At 38.3% G+C, this 17,080-nt stretch overlaps 1 protein-coding gene across 3 annotated transcripts in view; it reads left to right on the forward strand.

Annotated features, from left to right (window-relative positions):
- Positions 1 to 17,080, forward strand: part of LOC127416583 (A-kinase anchor protein SPHKAP-like) — a 184,189-nt gene that overhangs the window by 108,864 nt on the left and 58,245 nt on the right. For 2 of the 3 annotated variants that reach the window (XM_051655993.1, XM_051655995.1), the window contains exon 3: positions 11,282 to 11,384. In XM_051655993.1, coding sequence (XP_051511953.1) covers positions 11,282 to 11,384 — 103 coding nt within the window. Of the gene's footprint in view, positions 1 to 4,262; positions 4,414 to 11,281; positions 11,385 to 17,080 lie in introns of those variants that run through there. The other variant, XM_051655994.1, reaches the window with a different exon arrangement.

A 17,080-nucleotide genomic window follows, 5' to 3' on the forward strand; every position in this document is an offset into this window, starting at 1 on the left:
TTGAGAAGAGAACACACTCACCGCCGACTTATTGAAGGTGGTAGAACGAACTGGACAGGAAGCTAGACGATGACCGGATTCTCCACAATAAAGTTGCCAATAGAGTTGACATCATGCGATGTGAGCGTTCCTCCAATGTCAATCTGGCAAGACCAACTTGCATGGGTTTGAGTGCGAATTAGATTATCCAAACAGATAGTCAGGTTGATGAATTGGTCCAATGACATATTTTCATCCCGACATGCTAGTTCATTCTGTAACTCTGTGTTTAACCCTTTGTGGAACAGCAACTTGAGATGGTCATCGGGCCAGTTGGTTTGAATGGCGAGCATGCAAAAGTGAGGAGCGTAGTCAACAGCCGTTTGATTATGCTGCTTGAGGACCAGTAATAATTCACCCAGGGATTTGCCACCTGCCGGATGCTCGAATACTTCCTTAAAATGAGCAAGGAATTGTTCTAGGGATTGTTGCATACCACTTTCGTTCTTCCAAACAGCAAAGATGAGCAAAGTGGTGATGAAAGCGACTTTGGGTTTATCAGTTGGAAACAATTGCGGTTGCTGAACAAGGAACAGCTTACACTGCATCAGAAAACCCCTGCACTTATCTGGGATACCATCATGCTTTTCAGGAAATGGAAGTCTGTAACTCATCCCGGAAGCACTAGCGGCCATGACCGTGGAACCAGGTAACATGGAAGGCGTGGAGGGTAGTTCGGTGCGTGTGGGTCTTAAGAACTGTACCAGCTCTTCGGTGAGTGATGGGAGTTTACAAAGTTGATTATGATGGCTTGACAATGTGGCGGCTTGTGCAGTGACTTCAGTTTGTTATCTATGTAAATCTGCTGGATCCAAAGTTGGCGAAGTATTATGTAACATAGATGAGTCAGATGGAGTTGATTCAGGATTCATGTGCATTTTATTTACAGTGTAGAGACACAATGAAGAGAGTAGACCAGGAGACAGGAGGGCAAACACAGCATAGAAATCCAACAACGTACTATAGCCAAAACACAGGATATCCGTCCAGAGAGGCAGTACAACCATTTAATCGATAATCCAAAACAGTAATCCACAACAGGCAGAGGTCATGCACCATAAATCAGACCGAGATAATAGAAAGGCTTGGTATGTTTGAAAGGGCAAAATAATACTTTGCAGTGAGCAACATGTGCTCACTGTTTTTATAGCCAGTCTAATGACTAACTTGTCTCAGGTGTTCTCATTCAGTATTCGGGCAAGTGAGCCCTCTGGTGGTGCTCAGGGGGACCAGCCTGGTTGGCTGGTGTGACAGTTGGACATGTGAGAATAATGGCAGGTGATAATGATTGATAGGAATGGGTTGAAAGTGGAGAGGAGAAAAGAAGAGATCATATTTGTAGTACAGATAAGAAAAGGATAATGAATAAAGATCAGACCGAAGTAAAGACTGGAACCATAAAGAAACAGACAAACAAAATGGATAACTGATTCCCAGAGAGAGAGATTTTTGCATTGTACTGGTCTGGATGGTAATGCGTTCTCACCAGTGGTCTGAAAACACATAATCTCTCATCATAATCTTTCCACCTCTTATCTCTACTGGAAACTCATAAGCATATGTAGATGTATGAAGAAGGACACTTTTTCACACTCGCCTATGTGAGGTTCTCGACACGATTTCTCTTTCTCTTTCTCTGTCAAATGTCCCAAAGGTTTTTCTCTCTTAAACACATGCCCCATTGCTCACAGTTTCTACAAGGCAAGGCAAGGCTATTTATTTATAAAGCACAATTAAACACAACAGATGTGCTGTGCAATAAAATAAGTAAAGTAGAGAACAGTACACGCACACTCGTGTTGAAAAGAAAGCTGATGGCGGCTGAGTGCCCTGGCTGCAGAGTGTGATTATCATAATCAGTGATGCAGGTCGTAACTATCTAAATTATGAGAGGTAGCTTATTTGCAAAGGACACAGACACACTTATAAATCCACATGTTTAGAATAACAGCAGCCAGAGACTCAGTAATTATACTGATCAACTATCCCATTAATGTTAATTACACACATGTGGACCAAACCTTGCACCTCCTCAAAAAAACTGCAAAGGTGCGTGTGTGTGTGTTTGTGTCTGTATGTGTTTGTGCATTGTGTACTTACGTCTTTAGTGTGTGCGATGGTGTGTGGGTGTGTGTGTGTGTATGAGGGGGGTATGTTCTCTTGACAAAGGGCACTCTTTGTCTTTGATGATGTGATAAAAGGCCTGTGGGATTAGATGAAAATAATTATAAATTTAATTTACTTCTTCAGCACAGCTGTATGGTAATGCACTCTCTCTCTTCCCTACACACACATACTACACAGACCATTATGATAGCATCTCCTGCATCTGTAAACAAACCTTGCCTGACTCTTAAGAATCCCCTCTAATTAGATGACAGACTCCTGTCTTTACGACATTTAGATAACACTATGAATTAGCATATCATTAAAGTGACACATGGAATTTGCATTTGATTTGCATAACTCTTGAGCGGTTTAAAGCGGCCCCTGGCATAGACACACTCGTCAGTTGAAACATATCTGTATATGTGTCATGTGGCCTGCCCTTTCAACAAGAGCCCCTGAACCTATAGGTCATACCACATATAGCCAATAAATGTCTCTGTTTATGTCACATCCCTTCTTCCTCGTCTTTTTCTCTTTCATCCCATCCCCTACGGCCTCCCCCATTCCCGTATTTCTTTTCATCTATCTGTGCGTACAGTGGATTCTCTCAGTTGATTTCCATAGCGTTCTCTCTTTCTCTCTTCTGAGTGTCTCCTTTTTACTTTTCTTATTTTATCAAAGCAGACTCCCTCGCAGGGTTGAGTCTCATTTTTGGGAAAAACTCAAGTGCTCCTCTTCTCTGGCTTTGAGAATTTAGAGATTTTCATGCTGAAGCTGTTTAGTATTCTTTCACTGCCTGTGTTATTTCGTTTCTCATTCCATCATCTACCAAACATCGCAGCAAAACTCTAGTCTCCCACTGACTAAAATTACACCACTCCCATTTCATAATGAGAGAGAGAGAGAGAGAGAGAGAGAGAGAGAGAGAGAGAGAGATTGATAAAGAATATAAAAAGAATGAGCAAGATTGTTCATCCATGTTCTCACCCTCGGGCCAGCTCTCTCTGCATACGTCAAAGACAGCTGTCAGTCGCCATCACGAGCTCGGTAGGGCTGTTTTAACGCACATTAAATAGCCAGTCTCTGTCCTGAGATACAGATGAGAGAGAGAGAGAGAGAGAGAGAGAGAGATGTCAGAGACAGCACAGTGTTTGACCAGTAACAGTTCTTTATCACTCTTATCAGTTGTTAAAAAAGCAGTAAATCAAACAAGCACTTTAGAATAATACCAGTACAGTCTTTCCTCAGGGTGAGGAAGTGATGTATGATTAAATCAGAGTTTGAATCATTTATATTACTGGGGGAAAAAAAGAAAAAAAAAAAAAACTGAACCTAGAATGCCATAAGAAAATCCCTACAGAAAAGTATTTTGAGGAGGCAAGTTTTAATGCAAGTCACTCTGAAAGTGTCTTAATGTTTACTGGGGACATTATAGGGTATAGGAAGCTTGAGAGGGTGGTAATGGTGCTGAATCATACTAGTTATACAGTACTTACCGAGGATGGTTTTTACCTCTGGAGAAACTGAGGGAACTGCTTGCCTTGTCAGTCTTGTCGTCTATTATGCACAAAAAATGCAGCCAGTGGTGCCTCTTGACTCCTTTTGACTTTTTCCCTGATGAATGAATAAAATAAAATGTACTGTATATGTTGCAAAAAGAATCAGTCTTCATGTAGAGGTGAGTTCATATAGGTGTTCATATTTGGGGTTTCAGCATTGTCCTACGGTGTTGCGTGCTGTAATCCATCAAACATTTTTCCAGCTCTTCTATAACTAGTATGCATGCAGTTTTATGACATAATATTAATTGAGAGATTACATGGAATACCTGTATAGACTACTTTTTAAAATAAAGCATGCATGCGTCTTTAGCAGCCTTTTTTCATGTGCCTTAATATAGCAGAGAAGTATTGGGAGACACAACCAAATCACTGTTTTCTGTTAATGACATGAAACCGCAGTGACGTATTTTCCCCCGCTGTTTTGATCATGCCTGACAACCGGTCTTTAGCTTCATCTGGCACATTCACTACCGTATCTGTGCGCAGCCCTCGCGCACGAGTATATTAACCAACAGCAGAGCGCGGCACGAGCGCTGGACATTCCTCCGATGATCACGGACTGATGTGCACGCTCTCGGGACAGGGGGACCACCGGCACGCGCCACAGCGTTTTGACTCTTCTGCACGAGGGATATAGGTATATAAGGCTACTTACTGCTCGTTTTTCCGTGGTAGAAGCCGAGTGTCCTCTAAAAGCATTGGGGTAAGTGCGCTCATTTTAACATTTTCCACCTCAGTCATATCACGAGACATTGTGAGCATTGTGAACATAAGAAAGGATCAATCAAATGCACGATTTATCCCCAAACAGGCTTCTTACTATAATACTTTGCGTTTTATTGGGTGTTTAAAATCTTCTTAATTTGTACTTAGACAAGGTAAATGACTTTCTGATCGTTTTAAAACAGTAAATAACATTTCTGCAGGCACTCGTGTGCCTGCGATCCTCACCAAAAAAGTGAGCAAGCTTTCAGAGGTGTTGTGAATACCTATTTGCATTTTTGGTTTTTTTCATACATTCGGATGTTTACTTACAGACACGTTATAATTTAGGCTAGATGTTATTTACAATGTCAACCACAAACCTGTTTATTCTGGAAATTGTTTGATCACTCATTTGGAGTAAATGTCAAACGCATAGTACTGTAGTAGAATTAATGGTCATGTCTCTGAAAGACTGTGTACAGAAAATAGCAGAAATAAGGTTCCGTTGTCGATAAAATAACCTATTTATCTCAGGTGGCTCGTGACGTCGCACAGTGCACGCTTGATATTGCGCATCTGTTCGCGCGCTGACCGTGGGGAAACTCAGTCCGTTGTCTTTTTATCTAAGAGTGCACCACAGTTTATTCCTAAAAAATTTATGAAGGACCGAATTTACCATGAGAGACAACTGTGACGGATATCTCGGGACGGTTATCACTCTTCATTTACAATCATTTGTCAGTCATGCGTAAAGCAGCGGTTCTACTCTCCAACCTTATCTCTGACCTAACCGGTCAACAGAGTCACTTTTTCAGTTATTCAATTATTTTTCAAGGATCAGTTATTAAAAAAGAAAACTCATTAAATCAAATGAATGATGTAACATTTCCCTGTTAAGAGAACAGTTGCATGAGAGGAATAAACTGTTAACGGTTGCGGCTCGCGCGCAGAGCGGGAACTGCACTGACAACAAGGAACGAATGTACTTTTATTTCAACGATGTAATATATATTAAATATCAACATTGCTGTGATATTTAGCTTTTCTGGCCGAGTATATACTACGTGTCATATATATATATATGAAAAGAGTTGCAACTATTTCTCATGGAATTGGGAAGTCGCCAAAGGCTCCCTGAAATGTAACTAAAAGTAGCTAAACCACGTGGTGACGTCATTTATTACGTAAGATTTCAAATTTACATATGTAAATGGCGTAAAGAGCTATGACAATTCTTTAAAGGTGTAGAACCATATATATATATATATATATATATATATATATATATATATATATATATATATATATATATATATATATATTTATTTTTTTGAACTAATGATTTAACTACTAATCATTCAGCTATCACTAATTGAACTTGTCAAACGTTCAGACAGTGGGGGATTTCTATTTATTTATTATTTAGTTTTGTAATTAAACTGCATTAATGTACAATGACAAAGTCCAAAATTGTCCTAGCAATAGCAACCAGGGTTAGGCAGCGGTGTAGTGTTGGGGATGTTTTTTTATTATTTATTATTAAACATGGATGTATTTGCCTTGTAATGCCTCACGTGAAGCTGTTTTGGAGATAATATGTAATATATCTTTTTTTTTTTTTTTACATGTATGTTGTGTGATGCTGATCCATCAGTGTGTATTACTTGTCCCAGTGTTACTGTGTCACAATGACTTTTTAACAGTGACACCTCAGCTGTTCATATCACTTATCTCTACACTTTGTTATAGATCAGGGGTTTATATCCATTCCATTCTCTCTCTCTTTCACCCTGCTTGATAATTTCTCAATGCTCTTCTGTCGCTGTAGGCTGACTTTTCTAAACGGAGAGCATGCACGTGAATTGAGGTTGAGATTGTCGCAACAAATACCAACAACACATAAGCTTGTCAGTTATTCGATTTATAGAACATCTGTATGCACATAAATCTGACTCCTGATGCCATGCAGGTCAGTCATATTACTTGAAACACAGGGGGGCACTAGAACACAGAGAAAAATGAGACATCATTCATGATAGAACTGATGTTTTTTGTGTCGCCAGATGTGGAAGAATGTCGCTAAAGCAGACTACAAAAGTCGTTAAAATTGTCGCTAGTCACTATATGGCTCTTTTACTCGCTAAGGGGGTAAAAAAGTCGCTAAATTTAGCGACAAAGTCAACACTGGCAACACTGTATGTGACAGCTAGGGTCTGTAAACAACATAAAAAATTGGGGTGACCCACTGTTTCGTGTCCAATCAAATGCCTCCTGCCTGAGCGCAACAGTGCCTGCCCACTTTTTCAGCCATCTGGATTTCGGAAGTGTTCTTTCATTAATTTTTTCATAGGCTTTTCATAAAATCCTCCATTATAGAGTTGTAAGCCATGGCTGAAGCAAATTGTTATTGGTAATAATTCCGTTTTGCTTGTAAATTTTTACTGTGCAGTTTAGTTTGTATGCATTTTTATTTTATTTTTTTTTTTTTACTATTAATGAAGAATAACAAGAAAGCTTGCCAGAAAATAAGACTCATTTTAGCTGGTTTATGAAGTGCCAGGCTTGTGCAATCAAACTAAATTTCTATCAGAAAGACTCGAGATTATTGGAATAATATGAATGAAGATACTTATATCATTTGGCGTAAGCCCCGTCGTAAGGTTCAGCATTCCGATGCTGCATTGAACTGTCAAATCCTGCAGGAGGCGATGGCAGCAGGGGAGCGGAGCTTACCCCCGCCCAGGAAGGGACCTAAACTGGTGGAGATGGGGTTGGATGGAGGGTGAAAACATGGAAGTATGCGAACAATGAGAATTAACTGGCAGGCTTATAAAGCTGAGGTTGTTTTGTGATTGGATGTGATGCCTGATGAATGAATCCCGAGATCTTCCTGCTAGAACTACGCTTACACTTACATTTTCCATCATTATATGTTACCGCAGGAGAATGATACAAAAATATATTTAAAGCATTAATTACACACCTAATGTGCGGCTTTCTATTCATTTTGTTGCATTGATGCTGATAAAGCTCTTCGCCAATATGAGAAAAAGAAAGAAATTATTTGCAGCCTCTTGCATGCTGGTACTGTGACTGAGAAAACTGAATGCGCTTGTGACAGCTTGTCATGAATGAAACTTGCATGCTTGCATTTGTTTGCGGACTCTTGCTGTGACTGTGATTGACAGATGGAGAAAACAGAATGCGTTTGACAGTTCGTTATGAGTAAAAAACATGTATGAGCATGTGTTTTGTGCATGCGTGTTTAATCAAGTTTCAGTAATATTGGTGTGATAAGTGTCTGCTCGCTATAAAATGTGTGGTTTCCAGCATGCTTTTTTGTTGTAAAATGTTAACAACCCTTTCACAGAACTATCTAGTCGACTCATTTCCATAAAGACTGGAGTTTCAGTGTGCTCAGGCCCTAGAAACATCAAAACTCATCACACAGCTGCACTCAACTCCTAGGGGGATAATTGAGGACTTTTAACATCTGTTTTCATTCGGCTGTAAAGTGTTCACACTGTGTCAAAAGTAGTGTAGACGGTACATGTAACTGTCAAATGGCGTTTATCGTTTCATGTCATAATCCCATCACATTAGACAGAGGAAGGGAGATCAATCTGACATGAGCTACACGAACAAGGGTCTACTTTCTAATAAATCATATAAAAAAATTACTTACAGTTTTAGTTTTTAGCTAAAATCATGACTAATAGGAAGTTAACATGGACAAATAAAATTTCAATGCAAATGCAAACTCGACACACATAAGAAGAAAATGCTAACACTCCAGTTGAAGGCACATTCTTGTCCAAAATGGCAGACTCACCATTGGCTCTCTTGAGGACAAACTTTAGAAAAATCGTACAGATTGGCTGCAGAACTCAAGAAGACAGATAGAACTTGCCACTTCACTAGAAAAATCACTTGAACATTTCCAAACATCCCAAAACTCTAATTCTCAAACTAATGTGACAAGCTATAGGAGACAACAACTGCTTTGGCATCTAAACTGCATGACCTCAAAAAACATAATTATTGATGGCTTGTGTGTCCTCTCATGAGGGAACTCTGCATTGTCATTACATTTTCAAATCCATCCATTCCATCAACTGAGCCACATATCATGGCAAAACAACTGCTTGTAGTTGCAGCTCTTTTGAATGTTTCTTGGGGTGTTTAATGCAAAAAGATCCCTCATGAGTCCCTCAAGGCTCACAGCTAATCCGTGATAGAGATTGAAAGATATTCAAAGACTGTTTGGGTGAATATAAGCCAACATCCCAAGACAGCATCTCTGCATGGAGTAGTAAAGCCTTTTATGCTTGAGTGTTTATTCTCAATGGATAGCTTATATTATTTGCAAGACTGTCAATCGATTAAATTTTTTAATCGAATTAATTACATGATGTGCCAATTAATTAATACAATATTAATCACAATTAATTTTCAGAGATAGCCCCCAAATGAAGGTAATTTGGAATATAACAATTCAAATATTTATCAATATAATATAATATATAATAAATATTATAATTCAGATAATTCAAATACATTATATTGTGACAACAGACAAGAGAAGCATTTAGATAATACAAAATATGCCTATAAAAGTCATATTTATTTATTTATTTATTTATTTGGCCTACTTGTCTCTTTGGTTGCATCACGTCTCACATTTCAGCGCCTCCGGTCATAAGCGCTGTTTTTTATGACGTGTGTCAAGCTAACGTAGTTTGAAACTTTGAAAAATCAGGTCTGCATTCTGTTGTGCTCAGTCCAGCTGTCTTTGAGTGCAAAAGCACATCTGTGGAAGGCTGAGCTGCCTGCTCGTGGTACATCAAACTTGAATTGCTCCAATGGTAGGAACATTCCTTCCTATGGAATTTATGTACAGGTCGCGTTATTTTTTTTACGTGTTATTTTTCATATAATTAATCACAAAATGTATGTGTTAAAACAACTGCCCTAATTACAGTAGTTGTTATCTAACCTTTATTACCTTGAGGAAACCCCAGTAGAAGTAGGCCTTTCTCAAGGGGTTTGTGTACACACTCAGACTGGTGAGAGAAAAGACAGGGGACATGAAATAAAGAGAGAAAAGTTGGACAAAACACATACACACAATCAGGCGTAGTGTCTGTTTACGCAAGCCATATAAGTCAGCTTCCAATCAGCTGACACTCAGCTGATCATAACCTCTACCAATACAATTTAGACTCCAATAAATGCGGTCCTCTACAAGTCCTCCCTTCATTCATTCCCTTAGCTGCCTTTACATTGCATGGATGTAATCTGCACTTAACACCCTCCTCCATCCCCAGCTCCACATCTCGTATGACATCGTTGCCTTTTATTTTCATCTAAATCTGTCTTGTTTTTCGCTATTCACCCTGCTCCTTCCATGCATGGCTGCATGGATGGGCGAGGAGTTTGCCCAGAACAGAACCATACCACCAACACTAACAGATGCTTAAATTGTGTACAATCAATAAAGTATTCATTCAAGTATTCAAGTTAGTATTCATTTGATGGAAGTGATCCTGACTGAACATGGTTTTCTGGTTTTCAAGTGCCTGCTTAATACAAAGTTAAACTGTTGACTGATGTTTTAGAGTTAATGGGCTTTTGAAATCTATAATTGTATTTTTAAAGTTAACAAAGAATAGCTCACAACTTTTGGCTCCACTTTGGCTAATATAGCACAATAGGCTGACCTTTTCTATGATACTCAGTAATGTCTTGATGAGAATGCTTTTTTTTTTTTTCCCTCACTAAAATGGCCTTCACACACACAATCTCAAAATAAACCCTGACCAGAGACAAAGCCGTGCTTCTATTAATGAGAGCATCTGATCAATTCTGCTGGGAAACATTTTTAATAAACTGAATTTGAGTCTTGACATATAAACAGGTTAATTTGGCTGTGTTTAGAGAGAATATCAACATAGTCTCATGACAGCTTGTAATCATTTGTACGAGATGGTGAAATTGAAAGAAAATGTACGACTTGGCTTTTACAAAAACATACGTCTTTTATACCCATAGAGACCAACAACTCAACATACAGAATTTCAAATCAATACAAAACAGGAAAAGGAAATGCCAGTGAACAAATTTTGTTGCTCATTCCATATTTATTTATGCAGTGCAAATGCCTGATGAATTTCAGTAACATACTCATCCATCATCTCCTTCCAAACCCCAACGTTTTCATAATTCCATGGGACACAAAAGTGATTTTCCAATTAAAATCACGGTAAGGTTTAGGGTATAAGTTAGGGGTTAGACTTTATGGTTAGGTTTAGATTTGGGTTAAAGATTAAAGTTAGGAAATATCATGATAACGTCATCATTATTTTTTCTTTCTGGGAGTAAAAGTCATAGATTTTTGTATAAGCCAACTCATGAGATTTCTTATAATTTCATAATCTCGTACCAATTATTATGACTTTTCATGAGACCGGGTTGGAGAACATGGAGTTCAGATACAAATGCTCTGCAACAGAGGACCATCCAGTGCACATTGTACAATCTGGATAATGTTCTTCTTCTGCCACATCAGAGAACTGGGTGATTGACTATGGTTTTTCATCCTTAATGTACTCCCAGTAGTCAATTAATCCTGAAGAATTTAATTAAACCATCCATGTTATTTTCTTCTCCTTTTCTACTCTCGCTTTCTGTCTCTCTCTCTCTTTTGACTATGCCTTTTATCTACAAATGTCACAGAGAGAGAAATGAATAAGCCAATGTTTCATTTACTTATTACTTGTTTTACCCAGACATTTTAAAAGTTACAGGCCATTTGGGTACTTTTTATGTTTTACAGTCTCTCTCTTTCTCTCACTCTTGTTCTGCAGCAATTTCCAATCGTCTGCCATGTATGAGGGGTCTGAGTCCGTGGACACACGGGATGTCAGAACTGAGACCACCCTTGGGTCCTCTGTCTCCACCTGCAAGAAGGTGCGTGTGTGTTTGTGTATGAGTGTGATTGCCACTGTTTTGTGTCAAGGTCCGAAACATACTCATACTCCAAAAATTTGAGACAGTTTGAAAAATGCTAATAAAAACAAGAAGGAGTGATTAATAAATTATATTCACCCTTTGCTAAATTGAAAACACTACAACTACACATTATATGATGTTTTACCTTTTTTTTAAAAAAATTTTTTTTTTATGTACAGTAATTTCACACTCCAAAAAAGCTGAGACAGGGGTAATTTAAGACTAATAACAATTTGACGAGTTAAAATAACAAGGCAATGTGAAACAGGAGATGTTAAACAGGTGAGGCAATCATGTCATAGTACTGTATATAAGGAGCCTCGAAAAACAACCTAGTCCTTCAAGAGCAAGGATCATTCGACACTTGTCAATTTGCCAACAGATGCTTCAGCAAATAATCCAGCACTTTGAGAACAATGTTCCCCAAAGACAAATTGGATGGATTTTGGGCATTTCACCCTCTACAGTGCACAATATAGTTAAAAGATTCAAGGAATCTGGTCAAATCTCGGTGCATAAAGGGCAAGACGAAATTCTGAGATGCTATTCTTCTCACCACAATTGTACAGAGCGGTTATCTGAATTACCGTAGACTTTGTCAGTTCGAACCAGTCTGGCCATTCTCTGTTGACCTCTCTCATCAACATAGCGTTTCCATCTGCAGAACTGCCTCTCATTGGATGTTTTTTTATTTTGGCACCATTCGGAGTAAATTCTAGAGACTGTTGTGTGTGAAAATCCCAAGAGATCTGCAGTTACAGAAATACTCAAACCAGCCTGTCTGGCACCAACAATCATCCATGCGATTATCTGATCATCCAGTCGTGTGGCAGCAGTGCAGTGCATAAAATCATTCAGATACGGGTCAGGAGCTTCAGTTAATATTCACATCAACTATCAGAATGGGTAAAAAAATTTGATCTCAGTGATTTGGAGCATGACATAATTGTTGGTCATGAATTAAGTCAACAGAGAATGGCCAGACTGGTTCAAACTGACAAAGTCTACGGTAACTCAGATAACCGCTCTGTACAATTGTGGTGAGAAGAATAGCATCTCAGAATGCTATTCTGAGATTCAGGTTGGCACTGTTTTGGCGGCATGAGGGGGACCTACACAATATTAGGCAGGTGATTTTAATGTTGGGGCTGATCGGTGTAAATGCAAACCCTTCCAGCTTTGCAAGCACAATTTCATGTGTCATTGCATTCTGAAAGCATGCATTGCATTCTAAGAATTGCTGCAATGGGCAGTTAGCCCATTAAATTTCTTCTATGATCTGTTTTCTTTTTCAGGCCATCTACTATCATGGCGGAGCAACAGTTTGAAGAGAATCTTGCTTAGCAAGTTCAAGTTTGATAAACTGTCGCCATGTTTATAGATGTATACCTGAAAAAAAACACATACAGTTTAATAGCACAGAAATTTGAAGGTAACTCTATCGTCCCCTAGAGTACTGTGGTTGGTTAGAGGTACATTAATGTAAGAATACACCAAGTACAAAGGGACTGCACATGTGCAATGCATGGGTCAAGAATTTGCGATATTAGAGTGTGTTTCTGGCTTTAAGCATCATGAATGTGCTGAGTGCACATTGATGTGTAAAAAAGTTGGAGGAACTAGCAGGAATCTTATGCTCAATCAGAGACCCATCACAGTATGATTAAAATGAAGCCTTGCTGATTGGCTGACAGCTCCATTCTGTCCATGGACAGAAACTTTGGCTTTTTGCCATCAGCACTTTTTACTCAGTAGGCAGGCTCACTACAAGTCAGGTTACATTGGCTAATGTTCTACCAGAGTTCAATGTAGAGAAAAGAAAGGCTATAAAAAAGAGCTAGGGGGATTGAGAGGGGGAGAAAGAGGGAGTGTGACAGAACAAGCAGACTGATTAGTTTAATGTCTCCCTTGTCTTCTAGCTCTTTTTACTTTGTCTCTTTCAACCAAACCACTTTTTTAGCAGATGTGTCCTAAAGCAAAGTGGCCCCTGTGGGAGCAGATCCAAGATCAGTGGAAGAGGAAGTTACAATACTCTCTAGTGTAATAATAATAATTGTTGTAGCTCTTATGGGAGATGTCTTGACATAAGGGGATGGGTCAATATTGATAGAAGTGACCTTTTTGACATTTAAAACATTTCTTGTTAATTACAGTGCCAAATTACACCACAATATAAAAAGCAGGTAACATCCCCTTAATTTATACAGCGTTCTAAGAGCAAAAAAGCGACAAAAAGCACACTGCGCACAGCGGATGCGTGTACTTGTGTGACACACTGAAAGTTCAGCAAGGACACACCGGTGTTCTCTCCAAACTGATTTGCACTGCATGAACTGATCCGCATGGCACTGTTCAGTAGGGTTGGAAACTGAGCCAAAATTAGTCAAAATTAATCTTTCTCTAATATATAAGTTATTGGTAGGGCTGGGTAAAAAAATACAGATTTTTGAGTTTTATTGATTATTAATTAATCGTGATCTTCATTTGATTGATCCCGTTATTAATTCTTAAAATTCCAAGATCGATCTTTTGCTCCATACGCGACCCTCTACGATGTGTGTAAATCACTTGGATATGTGACCAAATTTTGCGCTATGTGACTAAAAATGTCTATGATTAGTCACTAGCTGATACATTTTCAGATTTCACTCACCAGTGATTGAGTAGTATATTGGCAAAGAAGTTTATCATAGAGTGAAAGTTTGGTTTGACTCATTCTGTGTAATGTCTCCAAATACTAGATCCATGCAATCCTTTTTTCAATAAATGATGTGTCTTTTAAAACCCTTTTCTGTTCTTTACAGTTAAAAAACAACAAAAATAGAAACATTTCATTTTAATCACACATAGCACAGATGCGGTAAAGAAACCGTTTGACTCCTCTACCATTTTAGCACTCGTGTGTGTGTGTGTGTGTGTGTGTGTGTGTGTGTGTGTGTGTGTATATATATATATATATATATATATATATATATTACTGGAAGACATGTTTATAATGTATATTGACAGATGGAATACATGAAATGTGTACATTAAAAAGCTTTAAAAATCTAATCAAGAGCTTGTGTATGAGAATTGAATCAAATTGGATAAACTGTATCAAAACCCAGCCCTAGTCGGTTTGAATCAGTGTAATGACTCAGTGACTGAATTGGTCAGAGTAGTGCTTAACTCACTGAAAGGCTGGTCATCACTTTGGCTGGTCATCACTTTTGTAGTGTCAAGCTTGGAATTAACTGAAATTGTTATGTGAACTTCAGGCTAGGAAGACTTAAATCAGTGTAATTACTGATGTACTGGTTACATTCAGAACAGAGTTTTGTCACTTTGGAACAGAGTGGAACAGAAAGTGGTAAGTTTGGCTTCCCATACAGCTTATATCTAAACAAAACAGACTGTGTAACTGTAAGGAAGGGTCACTGTAAGGTGAATTGGTATATACAGATGCGCATGAACATTTCTAGTTAAACTACTTAGTTAAATAAATAAATACACATAATAGTAATCTCTCTCCCTCTAATAATTTGTGTGCAAACAATAACCTCAGTAGTTTGACCATGCTGAACCGTGACGCAACCGTCATTAACCCTGTCATATGGTTGTCTCTGCCAGGAAAACAGTCAGTACAGATGGTACACACAGCGAGGAGAGAGAAAATACACACATGTGCTTATGCATATAAACACACATATAAAAACTGGCAAACTCCATCTAATCAAAGGAAGTAAACACATGCATTAACTGTCAAGAGGGTAAACATACCAGCACACACACAGGGGAGTAAACAGGGTTATGTGTATTCCTTAAATACACATTGAGATAATTAATGCTTACAAAGTCACAACACTGATCGTGAATCAGGCTGAAGGTTACATAGACACACTCACATAGTACACACACTAACAGAGGGGGGTTTATGTTTATTTCAGGGATCTCTAATGTACCAATCTTAGAGGTAATTCAGTTAAAGGTTTATATTTTTAGCAAACATTTTCGCAGTTTGCATCAGACCACATTGCTCTTTATGCAGTAATGTAATGAAATTACGTTTTACAAAAAAAACGGCATACATGATCTGCACATATACTGTATGATCATGGCGTGTTATGAAATATTACCAGTCACATGAGAACGGTTCACTGAAGGGGCACACACTTAGCAGTTCATTAATAATCCATAACTGACTTAAACACGCTTACTTGGCTGTGAAGTTGTTGTTGCACATGGTTACAAATCAATATTGCCAATCTTAGTGCATTAAGGCCATATTAAATATTCATGTGCAAATGGTTACAAATTACCAAACACCAAAGGCATGGTGTGGTCAAAAGGTACTGCGAACAAAGATGGAGACTGATTGTCAATCCAAGGCACATGATACCAAAATCAAATGTTAGATAGAGTCCATGCTTCTTTGATTGTGAAAATGTTAACAGCCTTCCACTAAAATGAGTATTAAATCAAAGATGAATGCCTCATCTAAAGACTTATGTTTTGTGATAAACTGACAATCTTTTAATCCTTAAGAACAATAGGGGTCAATAGAAAATAAACCGTAGTTATAGTAGTCAACGTAAACAGTATTTTTTTTAATGAATAAAAAAAAATAAACACTATATTTTGCAATGTATAGCATGTTTGTTATTGGTGTTTAAACAAATATGTCGCTGTCCTGTTCTGCATATCACGGCGCCATTTTGCATCCCTCTTCAGCCTTTCACGCCACCTTCGGCATAACATGGTGGCACGTTTCAGCTTATCGCCCCGTTTAGCAGCCGGCCCACCGGGAAAAGTCCCGGTTCTCCCTATGGCCAGTCCACCCGAGTAAAGGAATAGTACATTTCATATTTATATTATTGTTTGAATATATTAAGGCTTTGAATGTATGTAATAACTCACTATGTTAATTAAGCTTATTGTGATGTTTGCTTGAGTCTGAGCAGTGTTATTAGTCCACTTCTTGATGAGCAATCATTAAAAGTCTCAGTATCACCTACATTCTCCTGTTTTTAATGGAAAACATGAGAAGACGTGCGCCAATTGTCATCGATGTCACTTGATCTTTCCCCCGGTCACTTCTGTTAAGAGTCGCATCTGTGTACCGGAGCAAAAGCAGATAAAGGGCTCTCCCGTTAAAGGTGTCTGTTTCAGGTGACAGGTCTATTTCTCAATTTATTTTCCATTCTAATCTGTAATTATTAACATTGACAAATGTGAAACTGATGCAAATTATATATATATATATATATATATATATTAAATATACATTTAGTTTTCAAAACATTCTCAGCTGTTTGGATGTGAGGCGCTGTTTCACAAGTTGTGGTAGTGAAGAGGCAATGGATCTATTTGCAGACTTAAATGAAGATGAACACCATGGAATGCCATAAACTAAATAAACAAACTATTACAAGCCTTACATAGACAAGAACTGACAAACAAAGAACAAAACTGAAGGGTATTTATACACAAAGGGGCTAAATGAGGGAATTGAAGACATGTGAGGGTAATCAGGAACAGATGGAGGTGATAAGGGCAGTGCACTATGGGAAATGGAGTCCAGGGGAAACTTCAAAATAAGAGTCCATAGAAACAGGAGGGAGACAGAACATGACACGCAGGCTAAAATACATGACAAACTGTGTCCCGTATTG

Source organism: Myxocyprinus asiaticus, chromosome 26 (assembly GCF_019703515.2).
Source record: "Myxocyprinus asiaticus isolate MX2 ecotype Aquarium Trade chromosome 26, UBuf_Myxa_2, whole genome shotgun sequence".
Classification (NCBI taxonomy): domain Eukaryota; kingdom Metazoa; phylum Chordata; class Actinopteri; order Cypriniformes; family Catostomidae; genus Myxocyprinus; species Myxocyprinus asiaticus.